Below are 27318 nucleotides of genomic sequence, written 5' to 3' on the forward strand. Positions count from 1 at the left end.
TTGGTTATACCCAAGCTCGTTACAGTGATTGCCTATTATAAAGTTTAGACAGAATTATGCTCATCTTAATACAAGTCAGACTACTGTAGTTTGCAATGCTAGTCCACCAACAGTTATAAGCCTCATCAGTTTTATATGATATCAGACATTGAACGTACAAGTTAAAAGCTGAATCAGGAGTTTAAGACAACTTTTGACAGGTGAGAGGGAAAAACAATAGCAATTTTAAAACAATGTAAAGCTGTTATTTTTCTATTCATGCTGTATATGAGATGAGCAAGCAGCATGCAACAAATTTATTGTTAATTAATATTTATGATCCCCCACTAAAACCAAAGAGAAAACGAATGCAAATGGAATTTGAATCTAGTTAATGACCAACTGTATCTCTCTCTGAGGACCCATTCCTCTCCCCTCCTTCCCCTCCTCTATGTCACTCTGCTAATACTATGCAACTTACCAAATAATCATACAAAGCCATTGACCCCTTGATGTCGACCCCCCCCCCCCTGCTGTCTAAGACCACTGTTGGTGTAAACATAGCATATTAAATTCCATGAATTTTACTTGTATTAAATTTAGCATACTTGGAATAAAAAAAAGCAGCTCAAATTCTGTTTGTTACAACAAGTCTTGACTTTCTGTTTTGCAAGAATAAATTATTAACGGATATGTGTGTTAGCATCCAAGCCTGCATTGCCATAAGTAGTATGTACTAACACTGGCAAGTGAAAGTTAAATGATTTGGGGAAAACCTAATCTGAAACAAACAGCAAAATTTTGCTACCACATATTTGTATTTATTTGCTTTATGGTACTTCTTTAAATAAATGGGATCATCAAGTAGGAGAGATGTATCGCAAAGCCGACTCATTTACAAAATAATTTTATCAACAGTCTGCAATTGATACTTTTATTATTTTAACTATGCTTGCTTTTAAACTTCCACCAGCCCTGACTTTATTTTTGACAAAGACATATTTTGAAAGTTTCTTCTCCAGGTCGGCTTGTCCTTTAAAAGTCCCACAATGATTGCTTTCCTTTTCTAATACATAAAATTTGTGGGGAAGAAAGAGATTTTAACCAAAAATAGCTATTTGCTTGCTTATTAGCTGCCAAGAATTGCCCTACCGTTTTTTTTTCTGCAATTTGCAATTAATACTCAAACTCAATGAATGGGTATTCTTAGTAATTAGAATAGAAATTTGTGCCTAGATAACAACTTATTCAGATTTTATTTAAATTTTTTGATTTGTATCGATCTGTATTTAAAGTGTAATATTTATGAATATTTCAATCTCTCTTTTCTTTCAAAACAGCAAAACCCTTAGTTTGGCAAAATAACCTGTTTATCTTACATTCAGTTTCTCTTCATTTTGTAATCTACTAATATTTCAAGCTGCTAACGTTGATTTAATTAAAAAAAAGTGTTGTTTTGGTTAGAAAGTTTGTTGAGATAAAATCATGTGAACATTGACAAAATCATCTATGTAATTGGAACATAAAGTTTAAAAATATCACATAGTCATATTTTGTCATGGACTGAGCTATCCAGATTTGCCCATATTAAAGTGCAAGGTTTTCAAGAGAGGGTGGGGTATTCATTTTAGGAAATGTTGCATTCATAGTTCGTCACATTTCATTTGTAGCCATGTGGTAGCTTCAGCTCTTCAAAATTAATTTTGTTTCAGTGTTTTAGTATAAAATATCAGGTCGATGTTTACAATCCTGTTCTAGCCAAATAGTTTCTCCATTTTTAATTTTCCAAAGAGTTTTACTTCTTCATTTACATTGATACATTTATATTTGAAATTTTAATGAGTTAAAAATGAGTTGAAAATCTAGAACAATGAGAAAACTTCCAGCCTCCACCAGCTTCCAACCTGGGGCCTCCCGCTTCATATGCGGACATGCTAACCAATTAGGCTCTGCACAGTGTTTGTATGTCCAGAAGTTTCGAAACCAGTAAGGAAGATCGTAATTCCACTGTAGACTTTTCCCACTTGTATGGAACTATGCTATTTTTGTGTTAGCGACATATTTTGCCTTACTCTAGAGATCCATCATGATGCTAACCAACTCAAAATCATTTGTGATACTAAGGCTGCATCTGGCAAGAGATTCGTTGATACAATATATATATATATATATATGTAGAAATTATATATGTGTTGTTGTTGTTGTTGTTGTCAGCTCACACATTACAGGTTAGGATTCACATCATCATGATTTCGAAAGTAGGTTGCATTTTACTATGCACACAGACCAGACATCGACGTTAGGCACCTCCTCTGATTTGAAGCCATAACATATTTGGTTATTAATATGTAGCATTGTGATAAATATCATAAATGGACCATACATAACTTCTTACTCTTTCGTTCTTTCTTTCAAATAGAGTATAAAAGAAGCACCACAGACGAGTACCGCACCATCAGCTACTGCAGCAGCAGCACCACCTCCTCTCGGTGCACCACTCATGTTTAACCCCTCTCAGATGGCGCAACCTGCCAGCTTTCCTGCTCCGGGCGGCACCAACAAACCTTCAAGATACGGAGCCAGGAGGCAATATCCTAGGTGATACGTGGAAACAACAGACTCAGATGTGACACAGAACTATTAAAGTATCTCTCTGGATCACCCAGCTTTACACTCTTGGAAGGAAATTGTTTCAGAGATTGTGATGGTCTTTAACTGAGAGACAAGAATGGATGTGTATTAAAAAGCAAGTTGTGCCTGTTTCAGTTTGTGATACTCCTTAGCTTCAATGTTTGTCCTGTTCATCAGCTGTAATACTGTTTATTTCCTGGAATAAAGGAGGTTTGTTCTCTCCTCCACACGCAAGCTCTATATTTCATGCTTCATCACTGCTATGTCTTTGTAATTTATCCCATAAGATTATATGATTTTTAATATCATACTTATGGTTAATTTATGAAGCACATGTTGCGTTTTTCTTTATTCGGGGGGGTTTGTCTGATAAAGGAATATGTTACTAATTTAAGAAATGAGGAATGTTGTTAACTTTACTCATTATGATGCATCTCACTCATGAACCCAAAAAAAAAATACAGCGATGCCATCTGATGTAAAATTGAGAGTTTCGAAAGTTATCGGTTAAACCTTTCTACAAAGTAATATAGCCTGAATCGAAGAAGCGTTTGACAGCCCATTGATTTAAGAGTGAAGTCTGATTGATTTCATACAGCATTGCATGTTACAATTGACAATATAGTTTATGTCACATGGATTACAGGAATGACAGAGAAAAGTTTGCATATAGTGTATCTAATGTTATACTGGAATGCAGAGTGTTAAATAGCCACACTTGTAGATCACATCGGTGGCTAACAATTCTGCAGCATGTCAACACAATTTATCAAGTTTAGTTTCCATAAGAAAGAAAAATATTTGTTAATTTTATCACATCACTAATTTGTTTTTTTTTTTCCTTTTCAATCTAGCTACAAGAAGTGACATTAATTTAACATCTTAAATTTCTAAGTGTTACATTTTGTAATGCACTTTAAATACAAGGATACTAAGGTTGTTTCTGATCCTAAAGTGATGACTTCATTTGACCAAACATGATACAGCCTTCATCTAAAACATTGTTGCATTTCTTGTTAACTTCCAAGTTTTAAAACATTTCTTGAAAAAGAGGATCATCATAAGGAAGGATTTAGTAAATGCATTCGATCGGATGGTATTTGTTAGAAAGAGGGCAATCTTTTTTTGGTGGGGTAAGGGGCGGTCTGTCGTTCTCAGCAGATCAAATTAAATATCGGTATAATTTTTGCTCTATAGTCAAGTAGTAAAGCTTGGTAATGATAGAAACAGAATGTGAAGAGAGAAATGATGTATTTAAAAGTCATGTGCAATTTTATTTCTAACAGGGAACGGAATGAACTCGTTCCCTTATATTCAAGGTTTGAGATAGTAGTTTGAAGTGGTGAGTAGATTTGCAGAAATTCATTTTTTGTTATTATAGTTATTATTTCTGGTAGGTGACGAATAACTGTAACGGATTGGAAACTTTGTCAAAGAAAATATTACGGTATCATATTGTCAATATCTCTTGATCTTTGCTTTTTTTCCTTTTTTTTCCTCAATTTTTCCCCCCATTTCTTATGCAAAACTGATTCACCTTATTGATTCTGTTTTGTTAATGTTTGGATCGAGCAAATAATTCAACTCAGATTTTTTTGTTTTTCTGTTAAATAGTTTCATCCAATATTAAGCTCATTCTTTGAAAATTATGATCACTTTGTTTTTTGTTTTTTGGTTGGAAGAGGATTAGGTTAATTGACTTGTCTTTAAAAAGGGTGTAAAATTGTTATAACTTAATCTGAAGTTCTCTTACCTTTATTGAAATTTATTATTCAAATATATCGAACAGACCTTTTTGAAGACTTTTCTTCACTGTGCTTATTAGAGAAGCTGTTAATCTACATTGACTTTATATGTACATATTCACATTAGTCACTCTTCTCTACAGCCCATTGGGACCACATTTTAACAGGAACAAAACAAAATTGAATAACAAAAAAAGAATAGATGTTGAAATAACTGATGAAGTCATTTTTTGGCCAAATTCAGTGTATAAAATATTTCCCTCATCAAAAAATTGTAGATTTTTTTAAATTAAACAAAATGTCCTGCTTGAAGGATATAGTTGGTCTTTGTTATGATAATGATAAAGTATTTTGTGTTTACATATACATAGTTATTTCTTTATCAGAGAGCAAGTGAAATATAAATGTCAGGGTTAGTCTAAAACAGAATGAAATGGTTGATTTCACCTCTCCGATGACACAAGTTATTTGTCAGCATTATTTCCAGATAAAATGTAACAATTAGAGACATTAGCTTCCTTTTGTTTCAATTCTTCAACTTTTCCTTGAGCATAAGAAAGTTAACGGTTGCAAGTAATGTCCCAAGTTTTTCTCTAGTTTTTATATATTTTGCCAAATTTTTGGTAGTTGAAGCACAGCTTATGTCCCTGTTTGATTCTTCCACGATGGTGTGAACATGTTAGCTTGATTCTTTAAAGCTGGGTCACACCATCCTTGCTTTGAGTTATTCATTTTTAAAATTTCTAAGTCATCAATCATTTGTGTCTTATATTCTCTGGTAGGTTTTTAATGATCGTGCCAATTCAGCAGTGGTCAATACTAGAAATCTTGTCTGTAGTGTTACAGTAAATATTCTTATACCAATATAAGGTCACTTGACTGTCTGGTTTACATCTTCAAACATCAATCAATTTTTGTGTTATACACTTTGGTAGGTTTTAATGATCAGAAAAAAAATAATAATAATTTAATAGAGTTTGATATTTAGTGTAAGTCAGAGATAACAGGAATCAGTAAATAATACATTTTTGAATATTTCTCTGAATATGAAATTAATGTAAAACTCTGATGTTTAGGGATTTTTCTTGTAACTATCATTGTGAATAACACCAATATAAGGTGAGAAATAATATAGCCTATGATGTCTGAGTTCTATGTAATAAATGGGTATTGGACATTACAATTCATGGTGTGTTGTAATGTATGCGACCAAAGTACTTCATTCATCAATATCATGTAGCAGCAGTTGGTTTGAACATAAAATACAGTAAAAGTCTCTGAGATGGAAACTATCTTTAACTAAACGTACCAAACACTTTTTTAACTGTCACACTTGAACAGAATTAATCCTCTCATTGGAGGATAACTTCTTGTTAATGAATGTTGTATAAAAGAAGAAAACTGGTTAATGCTATAAAAAAATATATAAAAATGAAAAGTTGAACTGAAGCTGCCATTTAAGTAGTTGTCAGAATCCTACTTTTGCAGTTTGAAAGAATTGTAATTTCATGCAACGTTAAGAATGATTTTTTGATAGATTGAAACAAGGTACTTAAAGTAAACATCAAAACTATGCTTATTTGCATAGTTATGTACCCTTTTATTAAAAGGAAAAAGTGTTCTCTGTGTTTCCGTTGGAAATTACCAACTATAATAAATAGAAGGCACAACAATTTCTTGTTACTCCCATAATCTCAAAGTTATGAAATATATTCACTTTAACTCATAGGCTTGAGATTCTCTGAAAGACAAACAAAAAGAGCTCCTTCGACTTTTGACTTTTTCTATAAAAAGAAAATTATCCAATATTTGGAAAAAACTTGGTATTACTATTCTCTGCCTGGAGCACATTTTCAAGGATGAAGAAGAGACAAAAACCAAAAAAACATCAAGTTAGATCTAAAATGCTTGTTATTCTATCTATGAAAATGTAATGTTTTTCCTAATATTTAACAGATTATATGAGTTGAAACCCAGATACCTACTTCATCAATTTGCCTGCTATCCAATTAATTTTGCTTCCAATGTTTTTTTGATCCTGCACTTTTCGATGGAAAATATTTCCATAATTACCATGGTATATGTCATATTGATTTTATTGTCCCCTCTGTATTAAATTACCGTGAATATTTTTCGAAAATAAATGAAAGATTATTTTAATACCTCGCCACTTTCCATGGAGCTTGTAGGCCTTGTAGTAAGTAATGTAAATTATTTCACTCCTGGAATTTTTAGTAACATGAATACCGAATTCTCGTAGACTCGGGAGCATCAAGTTCAAGGTTTAATAGAAATTTGAACCTTTATCGAAATAATGGTGATGAACTACGGTACTACTACAATATTAAATATTTAATTTTGGGTGATGATTAAGGTAACTCAATTGCAATCAATAAGGTAACAGACTAAAATATAGAGAACTATTCTTTGTAAAATAATTTAAATGGTGGATGGAGAGAACAAGAAAGAGAGAGTGACAAAAGATAAACAAAGACATGGGTCTTGTCTCTGTTGAATAAAAGAAAGTTTGAATTTAACTTAATTTCTTGTGTTCTTTATTTTCTTAATCTACTTCTTTGTCTTATTTTCTAATAAGTGATATAGTGAACTGCCAAACTTAAGTAATATAAATCGTCATTGAAAATTTTCATTAGACCAAAGTATAATTGTTGCTTTTTCCTATACTTTCATTAGAGAGGTTAATAATAGATTAGGTATCATTACTAAACTAGAGACGCATTATGTATGGTAGCTTCATACGGACATGTTCGAAAAGTCCATATTTCGACTAAGAAAATCTAAGTTTGATATGATATCCACAAATATTTCGAGATGCAACATTAAATATTTGTCTCTAGGAAACCACAGTACCGATTTCCGTTGCTACTGCGTTTGGCATTAGATTGAATTGATGTTAGTGTATTCTGAATCCTTCATCGTTCTTTGTTTTGTTTGTTATTCTTTTTTCTTCGTATTTTGACATTTTTGCATTTCAAGTGGTCACCCTGGCACTAACCTGCATCGGTATAGTCCCTAATCAATTCAGTCAGCGCGCTCGTCCTCTGAGCTAGCGGAAGAGAAGTGTCCCCCTATTGCTTACACCCTGTGTGCCTAAAAGTCACACACATTCCTGCCATATTCAACATACCAGGGGTCCCTGGTCAGAATGTTGCGTTTCGTTATCGTACACAGCAACGTTTCGTGAGGTATTATCGGTAACTGTTAGTGTTAGACTCAACTGTAAATATCGTACACGTTCAGTGATGTCATGTTCGTCAGAGTAGGATGAACTCTTCTGATCTAATTTCTGTCTGTCGACAAATAGAATTATTAGAAGACGTGTGGAGAGTACATAAAAGCGTAACGTTAGGCTACTTTATATTTGTTTGACTGCATCCTAACGTTAGTAACAAAACAGTTAGACAATCAGCCGCTAGGTTGTAGGCTATACGGATTTTCATCAGAATCTCAGATAATAACACTATATCAGAGAGAATTTTGATATAAGTTAGTTCATCATAACTTTCACTTCAACGCTTTTCAAGAAATTGTAAAGAATTGTAATGTAAGCCATGGACTGTGACTTTGTCAGTGAAGATGTAATCAGAAGTGGAACTGTTGTTACTGAATGTTAGACAGGTGAGAAAGTTCTTAAGGCATGCTTAAGATGTGTGGTTTTCTAAGTTATAGTATTTTAAAAATAATAACTCAAATGCCTCATCACAGCTTAGGCCTATGTAATTCATTCTTAGTTCAACTTTGCCAGTTTTAACCAAGAGTTAAATTAAGAGCTCAGTAGCAATACACTCCCATGCTTATATGCAGTATAACTAAATGTCCATTTTGGCATCTGAAGTTTGTCCATAGTTTTTTGGTCCATGATAAGTACATGTGTTTTAGTCTATACTTGCAGTTGATTCTTTCTTTGCTTAGTCTCCTTGATTACCTTACTATATATTCATTTAATCAAAATTTTAAGTGATAGATTTGCTCAGTTCCAATAATATGGGCTAGAAAATCATTTCTTATTTATCTTGATAACACAAGCTGGGATCCTGAATTTTCCACTTTTATTTTGTCATTGTTTATTTAATGAAAAGTAAACTTTAATCAGTAAGTTGCATCATGACCACCATTTGAAAATTAATTAGTTGATGTACTTTGGTCCCCTTAATCATGTTACTTGAATATCACACATACTGTTACTCCCAAAATTGCTCTCCAAGTTCAACTGAGTGTGAATATGTTATAGTCTTCTTCAGATTTTAATGTAAGGCAAGCACTGTAACAAGACCAGTATCATTGTCCTGTGTACATAGTAATAGCAAGACAGCCTATATGGTTAATTAGTTTCAGTAATAAAATCATTTTAATCAAGCAGGGACCTCATTTTTTATATATGAAATTTCCCAAGTAGACTAAAAGCAGTAAAATCACAAGAAAGAGCTGATATCTGTGCGTAAAGAAGATGACACAAATTTATCCATCCTCTTTAGCTAAATATGGCTGAATTGTTTGTGAAGAACAACTGCATCCAAACAGCTTAGAAAAATCTTGCTTTCTTTGGGAGGTACCCTGGTTTAAAAGTTTTGTCTGGGAGCCTTTTTTTTAATCTGTGATGTCATACTGCTACTTCAATCTTAAACTTTTTACTTTGTCTCTTCTTTCTTCATTTTTCCATGGTAAAATATTAACACTGTTGGCTTTAAGACAACTGTCATCATTTGGTCATGTAAAGAATTTCAATATTTTAGATTCAGCTTTGGCAGAAACTAAACATTGTAATTTATAAGTAAAGAAAAACATAAGAAAACTGAATAAGATGTGGCTCAATGATGTTCTACTTAGACTTGATCAAGTCTTCAGCCTAGTTTGTGAAGGAGCACTAAATATGTGTGATATCTCCCAAATGCAATTAGATTTTTCTGCTGTTTGGGAAAATTAATTGTTCTGAATGAATTGATCCCTATCACATAAAACAATATATGATGGTAGCTGGCTTTGTGTCTCCGTTAATGAAAAAAGAAATTATTCTTGCCCTCTGCAAAAAATTCATGCAATCCAAAACCTAGTCCATACATGTCCAACAGCAAATCTTGCTGTTAAGAAGTAATTTCGTAAAGTCACAAGAGAGTCACAAATCCTATTTTGGCATCGTGAAATTATTTGGTCATGTAGCAAAATCACAGAAGAAATTTAATCCTTTGTGTTTTTAATTATTACATGTTTCAATCAATCAGTGAAAGATTAACTGATAAAAAATTCAATTAATCAAATAATTTATATCTATGCTTTGATGATACAATATTTATATAATAATATTTCTGATAACAAACTTAGAAGCCCTCAAATTGGATATATTCCAGCACTGCCCTATATGATCAGACACTGATTGGGAGCTAGACAAAAAGTCCACAAATCTAGTCAGTATTTATGTCTCTATGCTATGTTTGAGGTAACATTAATAATCAATTTATCAAATTAATCAATAATTAAAAATCAATCAATCAATAATTAAAAAATAATCAACAATCAAATTAATAATCATTAGTAATCAATAATCATAGTTTCTCACAGGATTACTTGTGTGTTTTTCTGTTAGCTTAACACACATTCTTCAAAAATTACATTTTCCCTTGTGCCATATTATTTGTTGATAAATGGCATTTATGGGATTGTTTGATTACCTTCCACTGTACACCTAAACCGAGTAATTATCAAAATGACTTATTATCGTTATTGGGGGGGAAATATTTCCATCTTTTTTTTCTCTCCAGGACTGATTTATTGAGAGGAAAGTTTGAATCCTTACATGGTGGTTAAGAATTATGGACTCACTTTTCACAGAACCTTCCATGGAGAAGTCTCCCAAGGTAAAATTATAGCATTCCATCATATTTATTCCTTGAATTTTATATTCTAGTAATTTATATAAATTGCAACTTTTTCCCCCCAATGATGGGTCAATACATGCATGTGGTTGTTCCTCCTTTAAAGTACATCTTTCATAGTAAGTTAATTAAGTCCTACATTAAAGAACTCAGTTACAAACAGTTTTCCTTTGGCCATTGCCTTATCATTAAGTAAGATATTGAAAATCACTTAAAGGCGTTTACTCCATAAATAAACATTTATATTTTCATTTCTTTTGTATGGACTCAAGAATAAATATCCTGTCAAATGTGTGTGTAGATGTGGTTTGTGTATAATCCCTATTAGCTAATCTTTCATCAAAACTAACCCCTTCATCTCCTCTGTTTTTTAAAAAAAAAATTATGATACAGAAGTTGTCACCCATTGTTATCTGGGATGCAAATAGCTAGAAAGCTTCTGTATTGTTCCAACTACAGCAGCCCTGTCCTTGTCTAAATGCAATAACTCTGGGTAGTGACAGCTCATTTTCAAAAGTAATACAGTACTTAAACAATCTGATCATGTAATGGTAGAAGAAATAATGTTAAGGTCGGTTTAATTAAAGCCTACTTTCCTGGCTGCAAGTTTTCTGTGGTGCTGCAAGTGAATGGCAATGTAATGCTGTACCTCAGTCATCATACTGTTCCTTACATTAGATCATCTCGCATCCAAGTTTGTGAAAATTACAGTCCATTCTCTGATAATGTATGTGAGAGTAAAATGAAATAGTGTCAAAATATGGGGAAAAAAGGAACAGTTATTCCATACGAATACACAACAAATGAGGATCTTGTCTTAACGTGTCTAAGTGGCATGCATGACAATGGATATATGCTATAGCCTTACATCTCATGTAGATCTATAAAGAGGAAAGTAAATTTACATCTATGTAAATTTACTTACATCTTATTTAAATGATATGACTGTACATAGTCTCTTCTGTCTGAAATGAGCTATTTCGTTTCCATTCAAATAAGAAGCAAGAATTCTCCTTTAACAGACTTCAACCCAGACAGATGCCAATCTCTTCAAAATTCCATTTTCTGCTACAAAGTTAAGACACAGCTTGTCGGAGGGAGGCAAGCCGCTGCCAAAGCCTCGTAATGGGTATCACAGAATGCATTCCTTTCATAGCACACTGTCAGGTAAGAGTTCAGTTGGATTTGACAGAGCCTCTGCGTTTCAAAGTTGTTATTATTATTTATTCTCCCTGCCTTGACCTTTTAGGGATGTCATCAAACTCCAAGCCAACAAAATCCAGGGGTCATATTTTAACTCCCTGCTGCCATCTGCCCAGAAAGAACCTTTTCTATTTATAAGCTGGCTGTATTTGTTCAAGTCTCAAAGTGACTTGCATGTTAATACATATATGTATACATCTAAATACTCAATATTGTCCTTTCCTGTATATCCATGGCTTCTGTCATCTTTCACTAAGCTAGATTACATAGAATTCTTATTTATAACAAGAGTGGTAATACACTATGTAAGTACTCAAGTTTATTTTGACACCAGATTTAAGATCAAATTATAAATCTTTTCTTTCTCTTTTAGAATTTATTTATTAAGTCCATAAATTTGCATAATCCAGGAGATATTTATTTAACTTTTGTTTTGTTTTGCTTTGCAAATTCAAACTGTCTGGAATAAATGATTGTGAAGTACTTAACCCCTTTAATGAAATAATTTCTTATTTAATATGTCAGGGAAATGGATTATAATTTGATGATCCCAGTAGTTTGGATTGTGGTTTATAACTACATATGTCAGACTTGGTACGCACCAGACGGAGACATAATATTAAGAATAATAATAATCATTACTGTCACTTACGTAGCAACCATGTATATTTACCATAACAAATACCGATTTTATCACGCATTAGAGTCTACTTTAAAAGACATTTACTAAAGTAATGATTTCATCAGCTTTGAAAGTTTGGTTATGACTTCTGTTTTTGGCAGTTAGTAATTAAAATCTAACACAGGAGCCTGACACAGGATTTGACATTTCAGGGGGGTATGAGAGAGGAGGGGGGATGGCAAGAGTCTGTTCAATGCTTGTTGTTGGAGTTAAAAAATCGTTAAGGTTGAAGTTCTTGTATGAATTAGGCAAGGCCTTCTCACTAGTTCTACTTTGAGCTGTGTTATTTGTAACTTGTTATACCCACACACATAAGTGTGCACAAGATAAACAATTGTTCCTCAGGGACTGCAGTGTGCTCCATCTATGTGTCACCTGGGGAAATTCCCATTGGGTGCAGCCACACACGGGTGCATGCAACAATATTTACACAGTTACCTCGTAGGGTCCCCATTATTACACCTGGGTAAAGAACTTTGCCTTCGGATGCAATATATAATAATCTAGCTGCAGGACTTGAACCTGAAATCCATAGATCGCAAGTCCATCTCCTTTTATTTGGCCACCACTCTTCACAGTGTTATTGTGCCATTTGGGGTCGCACCATGCAAGTCTGCATAAAAATCATTGTTCTAAAAAGTATCGTCATCCAATATCTGGGCCCTGGCTGCACCATCTGTTTAATATTTAAGCATAATTTTGAATAAATCTCTCATTCCTAACAAAGGAATTTTTATAGTTACAATCATATATAGGTTAGAACACTTGATCAGGCAAGTGTTCAATCAATTATGTCAATATAGAAAAGCTTTTTCGTGTCCCACAAAGTTATGTCAATGTGTTATTCCTGTTTAATTTGCAAGTTTTTAAAGTTTTGGATTAATTCCATTATACGTACCTGTGCAACTTTTGTAAACTAAAACTATCTGATTATGATTTCGGAGTAACCTTTTCTGTTCTTGTTGCAATTGTTTTACCATCAGATATCTAGTGAAAAGATTACCACAAAGTGCAGCTTTAAGATTCACTTATGCTTTAATCATCCAATTATGTAGAAGCAACATCATAATTCTCAGTGGTACCTTATAATATCATACATCATAGAAAGGGTAATCAGTTCATGGTCACAACTTCTCACTAACTTCAACTTTCCTCTTAAATAGATGGTAACTGGGATGAGGATGATAGACCAACCTCACAGAGTCCATCCTCTGAGTCTACCTTTTTACCTTCAGAGTTCAGAGACACAATCTTCAAAGATTTTCCAGGCCTGAGCAAAAATGGATTCCATGTAAGTATTTATAGTTTTAAATTGAACCTTATTTTTTATTGAAAATCCCAGAATTTATCAATTTCCCAAGTGTCTAGCTATCTCCTATAATCTCAATTGCTTTACTGCCTAATATTTTACTTTACTTAACAACTTGGCAAGGAAGATTTACGATTTGACAAGTAACAAGTAAGAATTGACTTCAGTAACAAGGATTTTTTTCTCATATGGTTTACCAATGTGTAACGTAACTTGGGAGTAATTTTACTGTGTTAAGTTATGTTGGCTATAAGTTTGGGTTGTCTGTTATAAATGCTTTGAATATGTGGTGTAGTGGTAAGCTATCAGACTATCAAACACTTAGTTAAATTAACTGTTTGAAAATGAGTTAAATTTATTGTTTGTCTGGTCTTTGTGACAGTAATACAAGTTTTATTCTTACACATCTGGAACCCCACCACAAGTTTGTGATTATGGGACCAAATGTTAAGTTGTGTTGAAATTGTAGCCTGTGACGGCCCCATAAAGTCATAGCTGTGACAGTAAATACTGGGTGGCATAGCAACGTACTCTGTGTCCCACCTTGATCTTGAGGACCCTGTTAAGGGTCATTTCTATCTTTCTCCCCCCCCCCCCCCCCACTCCATCTTCAAAAATATGCAGGAAAGATTAAACTGGTCACAAACATATAAACCTTTAGGACGCCTTTGACTGTCTCTCTTAGAGCATTTCCAATCAACACTGATATTTTAATAACCTAATTAATTTGAACTAAACATCTGGGAAATGTTTGACAGATTACAACTTGCTGTTAATTAAAACTAGACACCTAAATAAGTTTCAAGATTCTAAAGTTTGCCAGCTCATAAAGCTAATAAATTGCAATGTAATAACTGTATAGCATTTTAAATCGATATACATGTGTAGTATCAAATCAACCTCAACTAGCTAAAAACGTCATCTGGCTTATTAATTAATCGTTTGTTGGTCCTAAAAGTGGTCACAAAAGTTAGCCTAATAGTAGTCATAGTCAAGCTTCCAGTTTTATGGCATCTCTATGTTTGGAACAATCATAGGAGAGTAATACCTAATGAAGTATTATGATGATTATTTTTGTTATTATTGTCATCTTTTAATGAGGGAAGTCCTGCTCAATGTAACCAGGGAGTTGTTATGGAACAACTCGATCCCTGGTATAGCTAGAGTAATAATAAGAGAAGTACCAGGTCTGCTTCCACACATGTGATCAGAATCATTGAGACTTTACATCAGATGGCCTTCTATGACATCACACTTTCGGGGAATTATAAACAGTGAAACTATATTACCCAACTTTACCCACCTTAAATCCACAGAAGAACTTGCAAATATATATACGAAACACACAACCTTAATGGCAAAATAACATTCCCATTTTGATATCAAGGGATCACTTAAATCTTTGTTGAATACGTCAGACAAAATTTAAAAATAAAAATTAAAGATCTGGAGCTACTCCAAACATGTTATTTTCTCTCCGCCAAACCCCTGGTCCCTACGGAGTCTGTGCAAACCTGCGTCATTACAGAATGTCTTTTTAAAGTGTCAGGCGATCTACTTCTCGGTTGATATACGATCATCCCCAGGCGAAAGACGAGAAGTTATTAAAACTTCCTTGTGGTGTCAACATTGGATAGCAAAGAACTTTCCAGAAGAAGTACTTAATGTCACCTTCAGCCTGTGACTTTAGTTTGAACTTCTCTGACGTCAATCCAGACAACTGCACATAAATGTATGTATCCAACGATTGGCAGCTTGAAACATTAAAGTAATAACTTGCGATAACTGGCAGCTTGAAATATTTCAGCCACGACGATTAATCAAGAAACTTAAACGATCATCGAGACATGAAGCTTCAAGATTTTGTTTTCCGTCAGAGTATATCTTGACGATGGACGACACATCTGATGATGTGGACGAATCTTTTATACAAGTTTTGTGAACAATGTCCAATTTGAAATTAGAAAGGGCCAGTAGAGGATGCTAGTTAAAAAATGTATAGAGAATATTGCTTTCATGTCATTTTCATATTTGTTAGTTGTTCAACTATTTCACTAAACCTGCCAAGTATTATTCAAAATGACATGATTATTGATCAAGCTAACTGAAACCCAATGAGGGATTTATGAATTTGATTCAATTCCTAAAATTTCTATCCACCCAGACTTGGGTTTTTAATATAACAATATGGAGAGAAAATTTAAAACTGTTTGATATTTCGCTTTATTTTTTGAAAGGTAATTTCATTTGTCAAGTTGATAAAATTACATATTTGCTATGTCAATTGAGTATCAAACAGCAACCAGATCAACATTCATGAAATGGACTTAAAAGAAAACTTAACTTAAAGTGATTTCATGTGATTTCATGGAATTGAAAGATTTTCCTATTTTATTATTTCTCTATACAGGGAAATTTACCTATTTTGTCATTGACATACAGTAAAAAAATTGCTTGTATTTGAGAAGAAGTTTGACTTGTCAAGCTTTAAAATGACATATTTGTAATCTGAATTTAGTATCGAACAGGACCAAGCTCGATATTCTTGAAACGGAATTCAAAGATCATCTTAAACTTTATTATTATATCATGATTAATCAAACTGCTTGATTTCATCCTTGAAAGATTGCTCTTAGTTTATCTTCTTCTCTCTACGCTGAATATTGACTCATCCACCAGCCGACCGTAAGAAAGATATCTGCTAAGTAACTTAGTGATGGATGTACGTATTTTGATGTGAGGTTTGTTTTAATCTATATTAACTTCTCATTGCGACTACTTCCTGACATTATTTCACGTTAATCATTGTATTAGCGTTGGAATTAAATGTGAGAAATTCCAAAGTGACACCAACATATGGACCTCATTTGTTCTGATTTTATTCATCATGGTCTGTGAATGTCGAATTAGAAAAAATCATTAAATCCTTAAAGGGTGTGAAGAATCCCGCACAAAGAAACGTCTCATGCAGGTAATCTGACCTAGTTTCGAATGAGGTGTAACAGAAGTGTTAGACACCACCATCGATCCCAGAAAATACACACACAACTTGCTACCGTCTGTAATTAGACACTAGTGTACAGTCAATACATACAGCTACGGTCAATACCCACAGCACAGTGTACATAGCAGCATGGACATCTCAGGTCTAGATAAAAGATAACAGGTATCACGTTCATTACTGTCTGCATTTTGTAGTGACAAGAAGAAAACTTCACTTGCAAGCAATGGAAAGTTAACTTTTTCAGAGCGCGGCACACGGTTTGGGGCGAGTCTTCAATGCCTTTAATGATCAAAATTTGCATGCTGCAGGAGATTAGTAACGGGGATATTAGAAAGGTGTCTATATTTGTGCTCTTGCCACATTTGAAGTTAATCTGGCACTGGAAGGGAGATAATAAAATGGAATTATTCTGACGCAGGGAATAATTTATAGATCTGATATCGCATTGCAAAGTGCTATGTAAAGTAATCAACTTGATATGCGACACCAACGATATTGTAACACTTTCCTCCATGAGAAGCGCCGGCCAGCCGATTCAGGGTTCTTGGCCTAAGATGTTGTATTGTAATTGGCCAGAGAATGAAGATGTACACAAAATAAATCCAGAGAGGTGATGGTATGTTTGGCAGCGATATATTGAAAAGAAAACTTGTTACAGTAAGGTTAAGTGTCTTGTACTGGATATACTAACTTGAGGCTACATGGCCCTGAAGCCTACCATCAAGAGTGTTTCGTCCAATAGCAACAAGACCAGAGTAGACTGTTCTGTCCCTCCCAGGTAATGCATTTTATATAAATCCCTCAACAATACGTGGAAATACCACATGTATATAAATGATGAACTTTACCCTACAACTTAGCTTAAGCCATAATACACAAATACTACCGTGCATTCCTACCATCCCCAAACAATTGTACTCCTTTTACAGAGATGAATGTGATCACATGAGTATCCCTAGAAAATATCACATGTGTTACATCACAATCCCAGGATAAGCCTGATACCACATGCCAATCCATAGGAACAGCCCCAAAAGCCATAATCTGCCAACAATTACAACTGGTTTACTTAATGCCAGGAGAGATAACCCCTATATAAGTCCAAGGGGATTTAAACTACCACAATGGTTCCACACCATCCACACAGAACTCCCATTGCTCCACAACTTTACAGTAACAGTGTTACAATATAATAGCATGTATTTATGTACACAGAAATCATAGTACTATATAAGAGACAGAAATTTTATCTGATAATGCATGACAAAATTCTATGCAAAGTAATCAACTTGATATGCAACACCAAAGATATATAATAGCATGAGTTGGGAATGAACTTCCATCTCATGGTAAAGGAAGATGAAGCTAAACAGGTTTTTCTTTTCAAAAAGTTTACAGTAGTGTAATGATCTCCTTCCAGCATTGTAGCAACATGTAGGACCACTTGTAGAGAGAAAGAGTAAGTAAGAAAAGTAAGAAGTAATTGTAAAACAATAATTCATCAAGCTATAGGATTAATAGCATTTTAAAGGAAGGACTTTAAGCAAGCTTAATGCAAGGTTTCACTTCCAAAAGAGGGGTGGATGGTGGTAATCATATACAGTAGTTCTCTAAGTATATAATAACTGCTAAGAAGTCTCCACTATCATTGTATTTCTTTTTTCCTACCCCCTTCCCTTAATCCTCTCTTTGTCCCTCCACTGTTTATCTCCCACCTCTCCTCTTCCCCTGTTGGTTTCTTTCTTTCTTCTCTCCATCCCTTGTCTACTAATCCCCTTACATCTATCTCTTTGTGTTCACCATGCTCATTAACCTGTCTGTTTTCTGTGCGTGTTTTTCTCCCTTCTGTTACTGTTACTTGTCATTTAGCCTTTGAAGAAGATCCTGCTAGGATCGAAACGTCAGGCCAACTTACTTTTACACATTTCTTTTGTCAACATTTAAAACAAACTTACGTACATGCATTTCTGTTTTGACTGCTCATTGTCGTTATTCATAAATCTGTTCGCTACTAGTTTTACAATGGGTTTTGACGACCTTACGTTTGTCTTATGATCATTGGGTTGTTTTGTCAACGTTTATAACAAAATTATGAGTATGTATTTCTGTTTCAAATGCTCATTGTCAGTTTCATTAAGAAAGAAAAAAACTTCACTATCCATTTACAAAGCCCTTTGACGTGTTAACACCTGTCACATGATGAGCTGCTATAAGTAGGTTACGGAGCTCCGCACGGCATCAAAGGAAAATAGTCTTCTGATAGAGATATAACTGTCAAGTGAATTAGCTAGGTTGTAATTTACAGTAGGGCCATGACGAGACACACGTACAGGTAATATTAATAAACCTTCTGGAAAATTAATAAATGACTTCGGTCAGACAATTCCTTCCCTGGGAGAAAGAGATAAAAAGCTCTCATGAAAATTCCTTGAGATGGCGAGGGTCGAGATATATCTGACAAGTCGCTGTGTGATGGAGAAGGTTGGACTATTTAAAGGAGCTCTGTTTACAGTAGTTTCTAAGTTTGATCACTTTTTAGAGAGATTGTTTGGCTCTGTTCCATTTACTAAATATGCTTCTTTCTCTAACATAGAATTCGGTGAAATGTTATCACCATCCAGGTTACATGTACTGTACAACAGGATGCATGATATGGATTTAAATAACTTTATCTGACAAGTTGCTGCACGATGGAGGTTGGACTTTTTAAAGGAGCTCTGTTTGCATTAGTTTCTAAGTTTGATCACTTTTGAGAGAGATTTTTTGACTCTGTTCCATTTGCTAAATATGCTACTATCTCTAACATAGAATTCGGTGAAATGTTATTACCATTTTTTACATGTACTGTACAACAGGATGCATGATAAATATATACTAAATATGCTACTATCTCTACATAGAATTCAGTGAAATGTTATCACCAATCACCATCCAGATAACATTTGTACAGCATACATGATATGGAGTGAAATTATTTTACCAGATTTAATTAGTTTTCTTTGTGCATATATATCTCCAAAGAGGCAACTGTTTCTACTTCTTCTTGTGTTCTAGCTACCTCTGAAATGTTTGTTATACTCAGGAAGCAAAATGATAACAATCTTTTAACAGGGTAGCTGTAACTTTGGGAAAGGTGTACATGGGATCTGCAATTAATAGATCGGTTGGAATTATATTTAGGGGTCACCTAGCAGGAGGCATCTAAAATTAAAGAGATTTGTTTATAAAAAGATGTATTTTTGTAGCAGTGATAGAGCTAGGCCATGCCATGCAATGGAGGTTATTTAGCAGGCAGTGCTCATTGTACATAATAAGAATTATTAGCGATTAAAATATTATTCCTGACCATGGATGCTCACAGAAAATGAGCCAGACAGAGGGGGAAGGGGGAGGGAAGGAGTTAATTTAGGAGGGAGTTTCCAGTGATCCAAGTACAAATTTTACTACTTGCTACATGTAATGAATATGGTTTATAAATTTGACATGTGGTCATGTAGAAATTGTCACAGTTATTATTACTGAATAAATCATATTATAGTAATATTTCTTTTAATTTCCGCCTCTTCCAGAGTCATAGTTTTGATGGAGATATTTTTGAAGAAACTGCTGATAAGTTTTCCTCTGGGTTTTTTTCAGGTATGTATTCCTCTCATATTATTTCTGTTTTTGAGTATTCTCCTTCCTCCCCCCCCCCCCGCCCTATCCTTCCCCTCCCCTTTTAAATTTTAAAGATAATATTTGATGGAAAAATTACATACAGGATGTTCTTGTAGTATTGTTGGTTTTTTATTCATCAGGGTATTTATAATTCAGTCAGTCAAACGTAGTGCATGTTCATAATAATATATTTATGTAGCATTTTTCCTTAAAGTATATCTCAAAGCAATTCAGTTCACATTGGGATCAGAGAGAAAATTCTTAAAACATAAAAATATGAGATACAAGAAGATAATAAACATATTTAGCATCTTGTCGTTGTATCTAAAGTGGCTGGATTAGTTAGTCTAATATTCAGACTATTAAAGGCATTGAAGACTCGCCCCAAACCATGTGCGGCCATCTGAAAAAGTTAACTTTCCGTTGCTTGCAAGTGACGTTTTGTTTGTGTCGCTACAAAATGCAGACAGTACAGTAATGAAACGTGATACCTTGTTATATTTAGCTGGACCTGAGATGTCCATCGCTGTATTGTTTGTACAGTGTGCTGTGGGTATTGACCGCAGCTGTTTGTACTGACTCTACACTAGTGTCTAATTACCGATGGTAGAAAGCTGTGTGTGTATTTTCTGGGATCGATGGTGGTGTCTAACACTTCTGTTACACCTCATTCAAAACTAGGTCAGATTACCGGCACTAGACGTTTCTTTTTGCGCGAGTCTTCACACTGTCTAAGTCAGTTCCTCAGATGTGAGACTCAAAAGTACATCGCAAAATGCAAGCAATTTTTGTAAACATGCTAAATTGGGTCCATGGTGTTGAATGACATCCAAGATGTGCTCTAGATCTGTTGTTCATGTGAAGTTAAAAAGGATTTGTTCGACCTGAAGTATTAGAATTTATAAAACAATGGATTGGCATTGAAGCATGCACTGCTGAGCAGACATCTTCATCATGCATGATTAATCAATCCTTAAAAGAATTAATTATTCCAGAATACCAGCTTATTTTGAAGATCAAATAACCTAAAACCCAATATAGATGTAGAAAACATTGCATGATAATGCCAGTTCTCATTTTTACCAGTTCTTGGACAACGACATATATATTAAGACTAAAATTCTGCCTAACTTAAGTCACCTTCAGGCTTCAAATCTAAATTTACCAAATTATAGTCTGTTTTATCAGTCACTGAAATTTTCTCCTAGAAAGATACCTTGTATAGATTTATGATCAAGTTGTATACACACATATATGTAGCTGTGGATACAGTGTCATATAACATAATTTATTTATTGAAACAGACCCCTAGATTATTAGCTGGATAAAAAATGTAAAGAAAATATGTTAGACAAGCATTGAACGGAATGTTGTACCGATGAAAATGATTACCAGTAGGGTACATATGTAATGTTTGTTTATTTTGGGTTCACATTATCAGTGACATATCGCTATGGTTACATAGATCACGTCAAACAGAAGGTATACCCAATGCCAATTTTTCAGAGGTACCTACAAGGCCTAAAATATACCAACTGATATGGACGGTGAGATAGACGTCATAAAAGCACATGCCAATGTTGCGTACAGCTGGTGTACATGATACAAAGCATGACTACATTACAATGTGAATTATGTTATAATGTTTAGTTTACGTGACTGACATGCCTCTCTATGTTCTATTCAGAGTCCGAGATTGATGTCATTCCCAGATCCTCCCTCTTCCAACGAACCGGTTTGAGAAGAAGCACATCTCAAGTCGAGCCCGAGCGCCACAGACGAGGATTCAGGCAGAATTGCGAGGAGGCGGCAGCTCAGGAATCTGACGAAAGAGACTCCAGGGTGAGGACACTCTTTATAATTATGGTTGATTTATATTCTAAAATTCAAATCACTTTCAGGCGTGCATATATACCAGGAGGAGTCTGACCATACTTCTTACAGATCTTAATCAGATTTATGGTGAACGTTGATATCGAGATTAAGCCTGTGTTATTGTTGGCAGATCGCACCAACTCACCTCCAAGTAAAAAAAGGTTTCTTTTTAATCTTAATTTATTGTTCATAGCAAAACATGTCTAATTGCCCCTTCTTGGAATTTGTTGTACATTTTCCACAGCACCAGATACATATATATATATTGCATGTGTTGTGCATACCGCGATCAAGTAATTTGTTTATATCTGCCGCTAATGAAACTATGTACGTAATTAACTCTGACAGATGTGGGTCTTGGTTCAATGTTACTAATTAATCATCCAAGGACAGTGCTCGGCATTAAAACTTTACAACAATAGTACACCATGGTATTAAAGTAACCCCAGAGGAATTATTTGGGTCACAAATCATTTGTCCATGTAGTTTATAACAAAGAAAAGTCAATACCATCAGTGGCATGAGGGGTTGGAGGGGGGTTGAGGGGCACATGCCATGTAACAAAAACCTTAGGCAGAAAGACATAGACAATTTTTTTGAATTTGACTGATTATAATTTATATACCTGTACCTCCAAAATTTTGCTGATTTGAAAGTGATATCATAAGTTCTGGAAATGATGAAAATCGCAAAGCTCCCTGTGACCCTACCAGGCGCCCTCTGGCCAGTCCCTGGATCCCATGCCGAGATGGCATTGCACTAGTACTAGCCACTTTCTGTTCCCCTGTTATTCCATTATGCATTGACGCAGAGGCTGAACTGATTACATTTGCAGCAGTTTCATTGGTGGACTATATATAGAGAGCAAAATTAAATATCTTTGGCCTTGATTGCAGTTGAGAAATGATTTGTGGAATCAAATTTTGTTTTGTTATCCGAATTATTTGACTGATAAGGAGGAACATTTTTATCGTGAAGTACGTTGTACTTACCTGCACTACAAGTATAATTACGGGACTATTATGATCTATTATTATTTTTATATCAGAAAGTGTTTATTGCAAACCAGGTTCTGGTTATCTCTCTCTCTGTTTCTGTTTAGACATGTCCTTGAATTATTTAATAACTGAAATGATCTTTGCTTAAGTTTCCTCGCATTAAAGTAAACTGGATATTGCCAGGATACCCAATATAGCCTGAGATTAATAGCAGCTAAGAAAAACACTCACATCTTAGGCAGGTTTCTTATAAAGGATTTGATTGCAGAAGGATCATTTTTACCAAAAGAGCTAACCAAAAAATTGTATTCCATATGGGAGAATATTACAGTATTTAATTATAAATCCTTCACACACAAGACTTAAAGCAAGAGCATAAGTCGTAATTAATTTAATATTCGGACTAAAAAACACATCCTGGCATCATGAGATATATGATCAGATTGACTTCAATAGCAAGTCACTAAAGTAAAATCCGAAGATATTTGAGGTATAAAAAAATGATTACTGTTTCACATCCCATGCAGGATGAAGGCGGTAAATGACAGCTATTATAAGCTTAACTACTGTAGATGAATGTTTACAGAGAGAAATGTTTGGCCTACATCTTATTCGCCATATAACAAGAGGTTAAAGGGGATTTAATTATTACATTGATCTGTCAAGCCTCGAGAATTTCACAATATTTTGAAATTTCATCTGCACATGTGAAACAATTAATTCGAGAAAGTGTAACTTTTGTAACTTTTGTAATTTGTGATATTGTTATAATTAAACTCAGAAATTTTGTTCATGTACAAAGAAGATGGTAAACATTAAATTGACCGAAGTTAAAGGGATTGTTAAAAAAATGTAAACTTTCTGTGATATCAGATAGTTTGAGATATCTTCATGACAATTAATGTTTGTTACATTATCAGGATTTAAATTTTGGCATAATTGAAATAATGAAATTTGGGCATCTACAGTTATCTAGAAAAATATTCTTTTTCATGAAGCTTTCATGGACGAATAAATCATAAGAATTATGGCATAATATGTGTGAAATCATGATATGAAAAATTATTGTTTTCTTTTGTTTGTGCTTATGTTTTTTATGGTTTACAGAAATGTCATTTTAATAATTATCACAGTCACTTTATAAAAGTTGAGAGAATTTGATGCACATAGCTAGAGGTTCCTTCTTTGTATAAATTTGCCTTCATAATATTATTTTACTGAAAATGGTTTGCAAACTTGAGGATAACGTGGTATTAATTAGCTATATCACAGCATAATTGTCCTTATAAATAAATCTTTATTGTTCCAAAAATAGTTCTAGTAACACACAAAGTGTTATTTAGCTTCTATTCAATTACTGGGGTCACAATTAAGGCAAGAAATGAAAAAAATCCAGCCAGTGTTGCAGGAATAACTGGGTTTTGTGTCTTGCCTTCAAGTGTTCACATAGGCCCCTTAACCTTGAACACCTCAACTGTAGGTACTTGGAACATCTGCAATCATTATCTCTGATTGGACGGTATTACTGTACCGACTCAGGTTGGATAATCTGTAGGCGTGATAATATGGCATTTTGCCGAAGCTCTCAGTGTATAGATCACGGGAAGTCCCTGAAACAGAAAATTAGGATACATGAGAAAATGTTACCGTCTGTTAAAGTCCTCAACAACTTTGAAACAGTGAATCCCTAAAGCATCATTCGAAAATTGCTGTGCTATGTTTAAAGGGATATTCCACATTTATAAATACATATATGTATATAGATATATGTAATACATATATAATTTTATATATATATTATATATATATTCTTCACAATGATGATATAATTAGGGGCCTACATGAGATATATATATATATACTATATGTGAGATGGAGTTATTGACCTAAATATTTCTTGGAGGGTTTTCTGGGTGAAAGCAACAGACTTGTCTGCACAGCTAGTTATTAATATGCATGCAGAGAGGATGCACCTCTTTATTGATACATTTATTATAAAGACCAACCAAGCATGCAGGTATTAGTTTGACTGTATTGTAACAGTTGATCTTTATTAAATTCACTTGCAAATTGGTTTTTGTCTGTTGGAACTAGAGATGAACGAACATTATGAGGTCACTGTTGGGCAGTGTATACACATAGAGCCTTCATGCTGCTTCCTAGGAATTACCCGATTGTATTAAAATTGCTAACTGTTGCTATGTTTATAGCATCGTAAAATTAAGCTGGACACTGAATATGTGAAGCATATTAAAACAGTACTGCATGGATGTGGTAACAAAAATTCAGTGAATACTGTCATGCCACTTTCAGTTGCATGAACTTAAACTTATCAGAGCTTTATAAGATAATAAGCCAAAAATAACAAATATCATGTAAAACTAGGTACCCAAACTTGAAGTTTCCAAGACTGCACACGTCAACAAATTGCTAAAAGACTGGAGTAAGGTTTGAATTTTATGGCCATCTTTAAGCTTTTACAATTTTTCTGTCATTTTTATGATAGTAAACTTAGAGGACTAAAAATCCATTCAATGGTCTACAAGGGGTCATTCCCCTCCTCCCGGCCTCTTGCTTGGCTGGGCCTGCCATTATGTCTAATATAATGCAATTTTAACTTATCTAAGTAAATTTATGATGGTTCTGTTTCTGCAGCATGCCAAGATTGAAGAGCTGATTAGGCTAAAGAAGAAATTGGAAGATTTAAAGGCCAGTTGGCAATCTAATGGTGACAAGGGTGACCAGCATGAACAGAAGGTCTGTCAAAAGGAGGCCAAGGAAGGAAAGGTATTGAGAACTCATCTTTTAGCTGTTAGTCAAAGAGTATGGAAGGATAAGATGCAGGGGGGGTGAGGGAAAGGGGAAGGAATGGGTGCATCTGAGTGTTATAGAGTACTTTTCATTCTTTTAATCAGTTCATTTGTTACGGAAAACATCAAAAAGAAAGCAATATTACTTACTATTTAATTGAGTGTAACAAGAGCTTTTTTCTAATTACCATATCAAACACAATTTAGAATCTGTGTATAATAACAAAGTAATTTCTGTTTTGTTTAACTTTTTTGCTTTAAATGAATGTTTATTAATAGCATTAAGGTATAATTAACAATCAATTAAAAAGTTCAATACACTGGTGTTATTAAGTACTCCTGATATTAAACTTTCAAGAGTATTCTTGAATTTCTTGAAAAATTGTTAAATTTTGTAAGATGGTGGTAGCATGTGAGTTTATTATTCACATCAGTTTCAAACAATTGATTAAAAAAAAACTGTAGGTAAATATCACGATATATTTGATTGTCAGATCAAGTAAAGTTTGTGAAATATTTGCTTTCTTCCAATTCTATGTGTTTTTTTTTTTTCCTTTCATTTCAGGAAGAGGATTTGTTGGAAAGTCGTCTGAAGACACTAAAAGATAAAGGGAAGATGAAACGTAGAAGGTTGTCATCCTCTAAACGTTGTAAGAATTTCATTTTTGTGGTAAAAACTGCATTTTGTGTTTTGGAGTGTTATCTTATATCAAACTTAAAGAAAATTCTAAAGAAAACCCTGTGTCTCAAAAATTAATGTTAACGTTTCTATTTTTCCAATTGCAAACCTGGTTGAAATGTGTGTACCATTTCATTGTTCCTGGTGTAATTTTGGTGAACTAACCAGTAAAGTGGGTTTTCTGATTTCCATCAAAGGATAAAACTTGTTGTTACCACCAGGTTTTGTCACTTGTAGGGAGATTGCCAACATCGTAAAGTTTGGTCATAGTCTGTTTAACATTTTCGTAATACTAACCTTGGTAATTAATGTTCAGCCTATCTTTTGTTTAACATTTACCATTTGATTCAAATTAATATATAAAAGTGTAAAATATTTTCTTTTCACCATACCCATTGTTAAGGAGTTACAGGTGGATACAAATTTAGGGGGGAAAATGTTGCTAAATATTTCCCATGTTGCCATACCTACTAGTCCTTTACTCACATTAATAGTACTTACAAGAGGCCATTCAATCATACCGCTTTGAGCACTTAGCCCTTTTTTCTATCATTTTGGCTAATTACTATTTTTGCCAATGAATAGACCGCCACAAATGTATATCAATTATGTCAAAATGACAAGGAAATTAAATATATGTCTAAAGCCCAGCTTGTAGCGATTTTGGTCTCATTAAGAAAGTAATATATCACAATGCTATAAATTATTCATATTTAAAAATTATTAAGTTGAGGATACAAACCAGTTTGCTAGCTTTTGAAATCAGGTTAACGAAATATCCACAGTTTAGCCAATTGAGGGATGGCCAATAAAGATTTGACTATACTTTATGAACACCACACTTCCTTTTGATAT

At 34.0% G+C, this 27318-nt stretch overlaps 2 protein-coding genes across 17 annotated transcripts in view; both read left to right on the plus strand.

The window, feature by feature from the left end:
• Positions 1-6897, plus strand: part of LOC139963946 (uncharacterized) — a 78882-nt gene extending 71985 nt beyond the window's left edge. For all 15 annotated transcript variants that reach the window (XM_071965187.1, XM_071965192.1, XM_071965193.1 and 12 more), the window contains one exon: positions 2399-6897. In XM_071965187.1, coding sequence (XP_071821288.1) covers positions 2399-2581 — 183 coding nt within the window. In that variant the 3' untranslated portion in view covers positions 2582-6897. The remainder of the gene's footprint in view (positions 1-2398) is intronic.
• Positions 6898-7440: 543 nt separating this feature from the next.
• LOC139963947 (uncharacterized) overlaps positions 7441-27318 on the plus strand; it is a 31173-nt gene continuing 11295 nt past the window's right edge. The window contains exons 1-8 of one of the 2 annotated variants that reach the window (XM_071965205.1): positions 7441-7561; positions 10133-10228; positions 11269-11413; positions 13295-13422; positions 20014-20080; positions 21789-21943; positions 25630-25761; positions 26350-26434. In XM_071965205.1, coding sequence (XP_071821306.1) covers positions 10184-10228; positions 11269-11413; positions 13295-13422; positions 20014-20080; positions 21789-21943; positions 25630-25761; positions 26350-26434 — 757 coding nt within the window. In that variant the 5' untranslated portion in view covers positions 7441-7561; positions 10133-10183. The other variant, XM_071965204.1, reaches the window with a different exon arrangement.

This window comes from Apostichopus japonicus, chromosome 22 (genome assembly GCF_037975245.1).
Source record: "Apostichopus japonicus isolate 1M-3 chromosome 22, ASM3797524v1, whole genome shotgun sequence".
NCBI lineage: Eukaryota > Metazoa > Echinodermata > Holothuroidea > Aspidochirotida > Stichopodidae > Apostichopus > Apostichopus japonicus.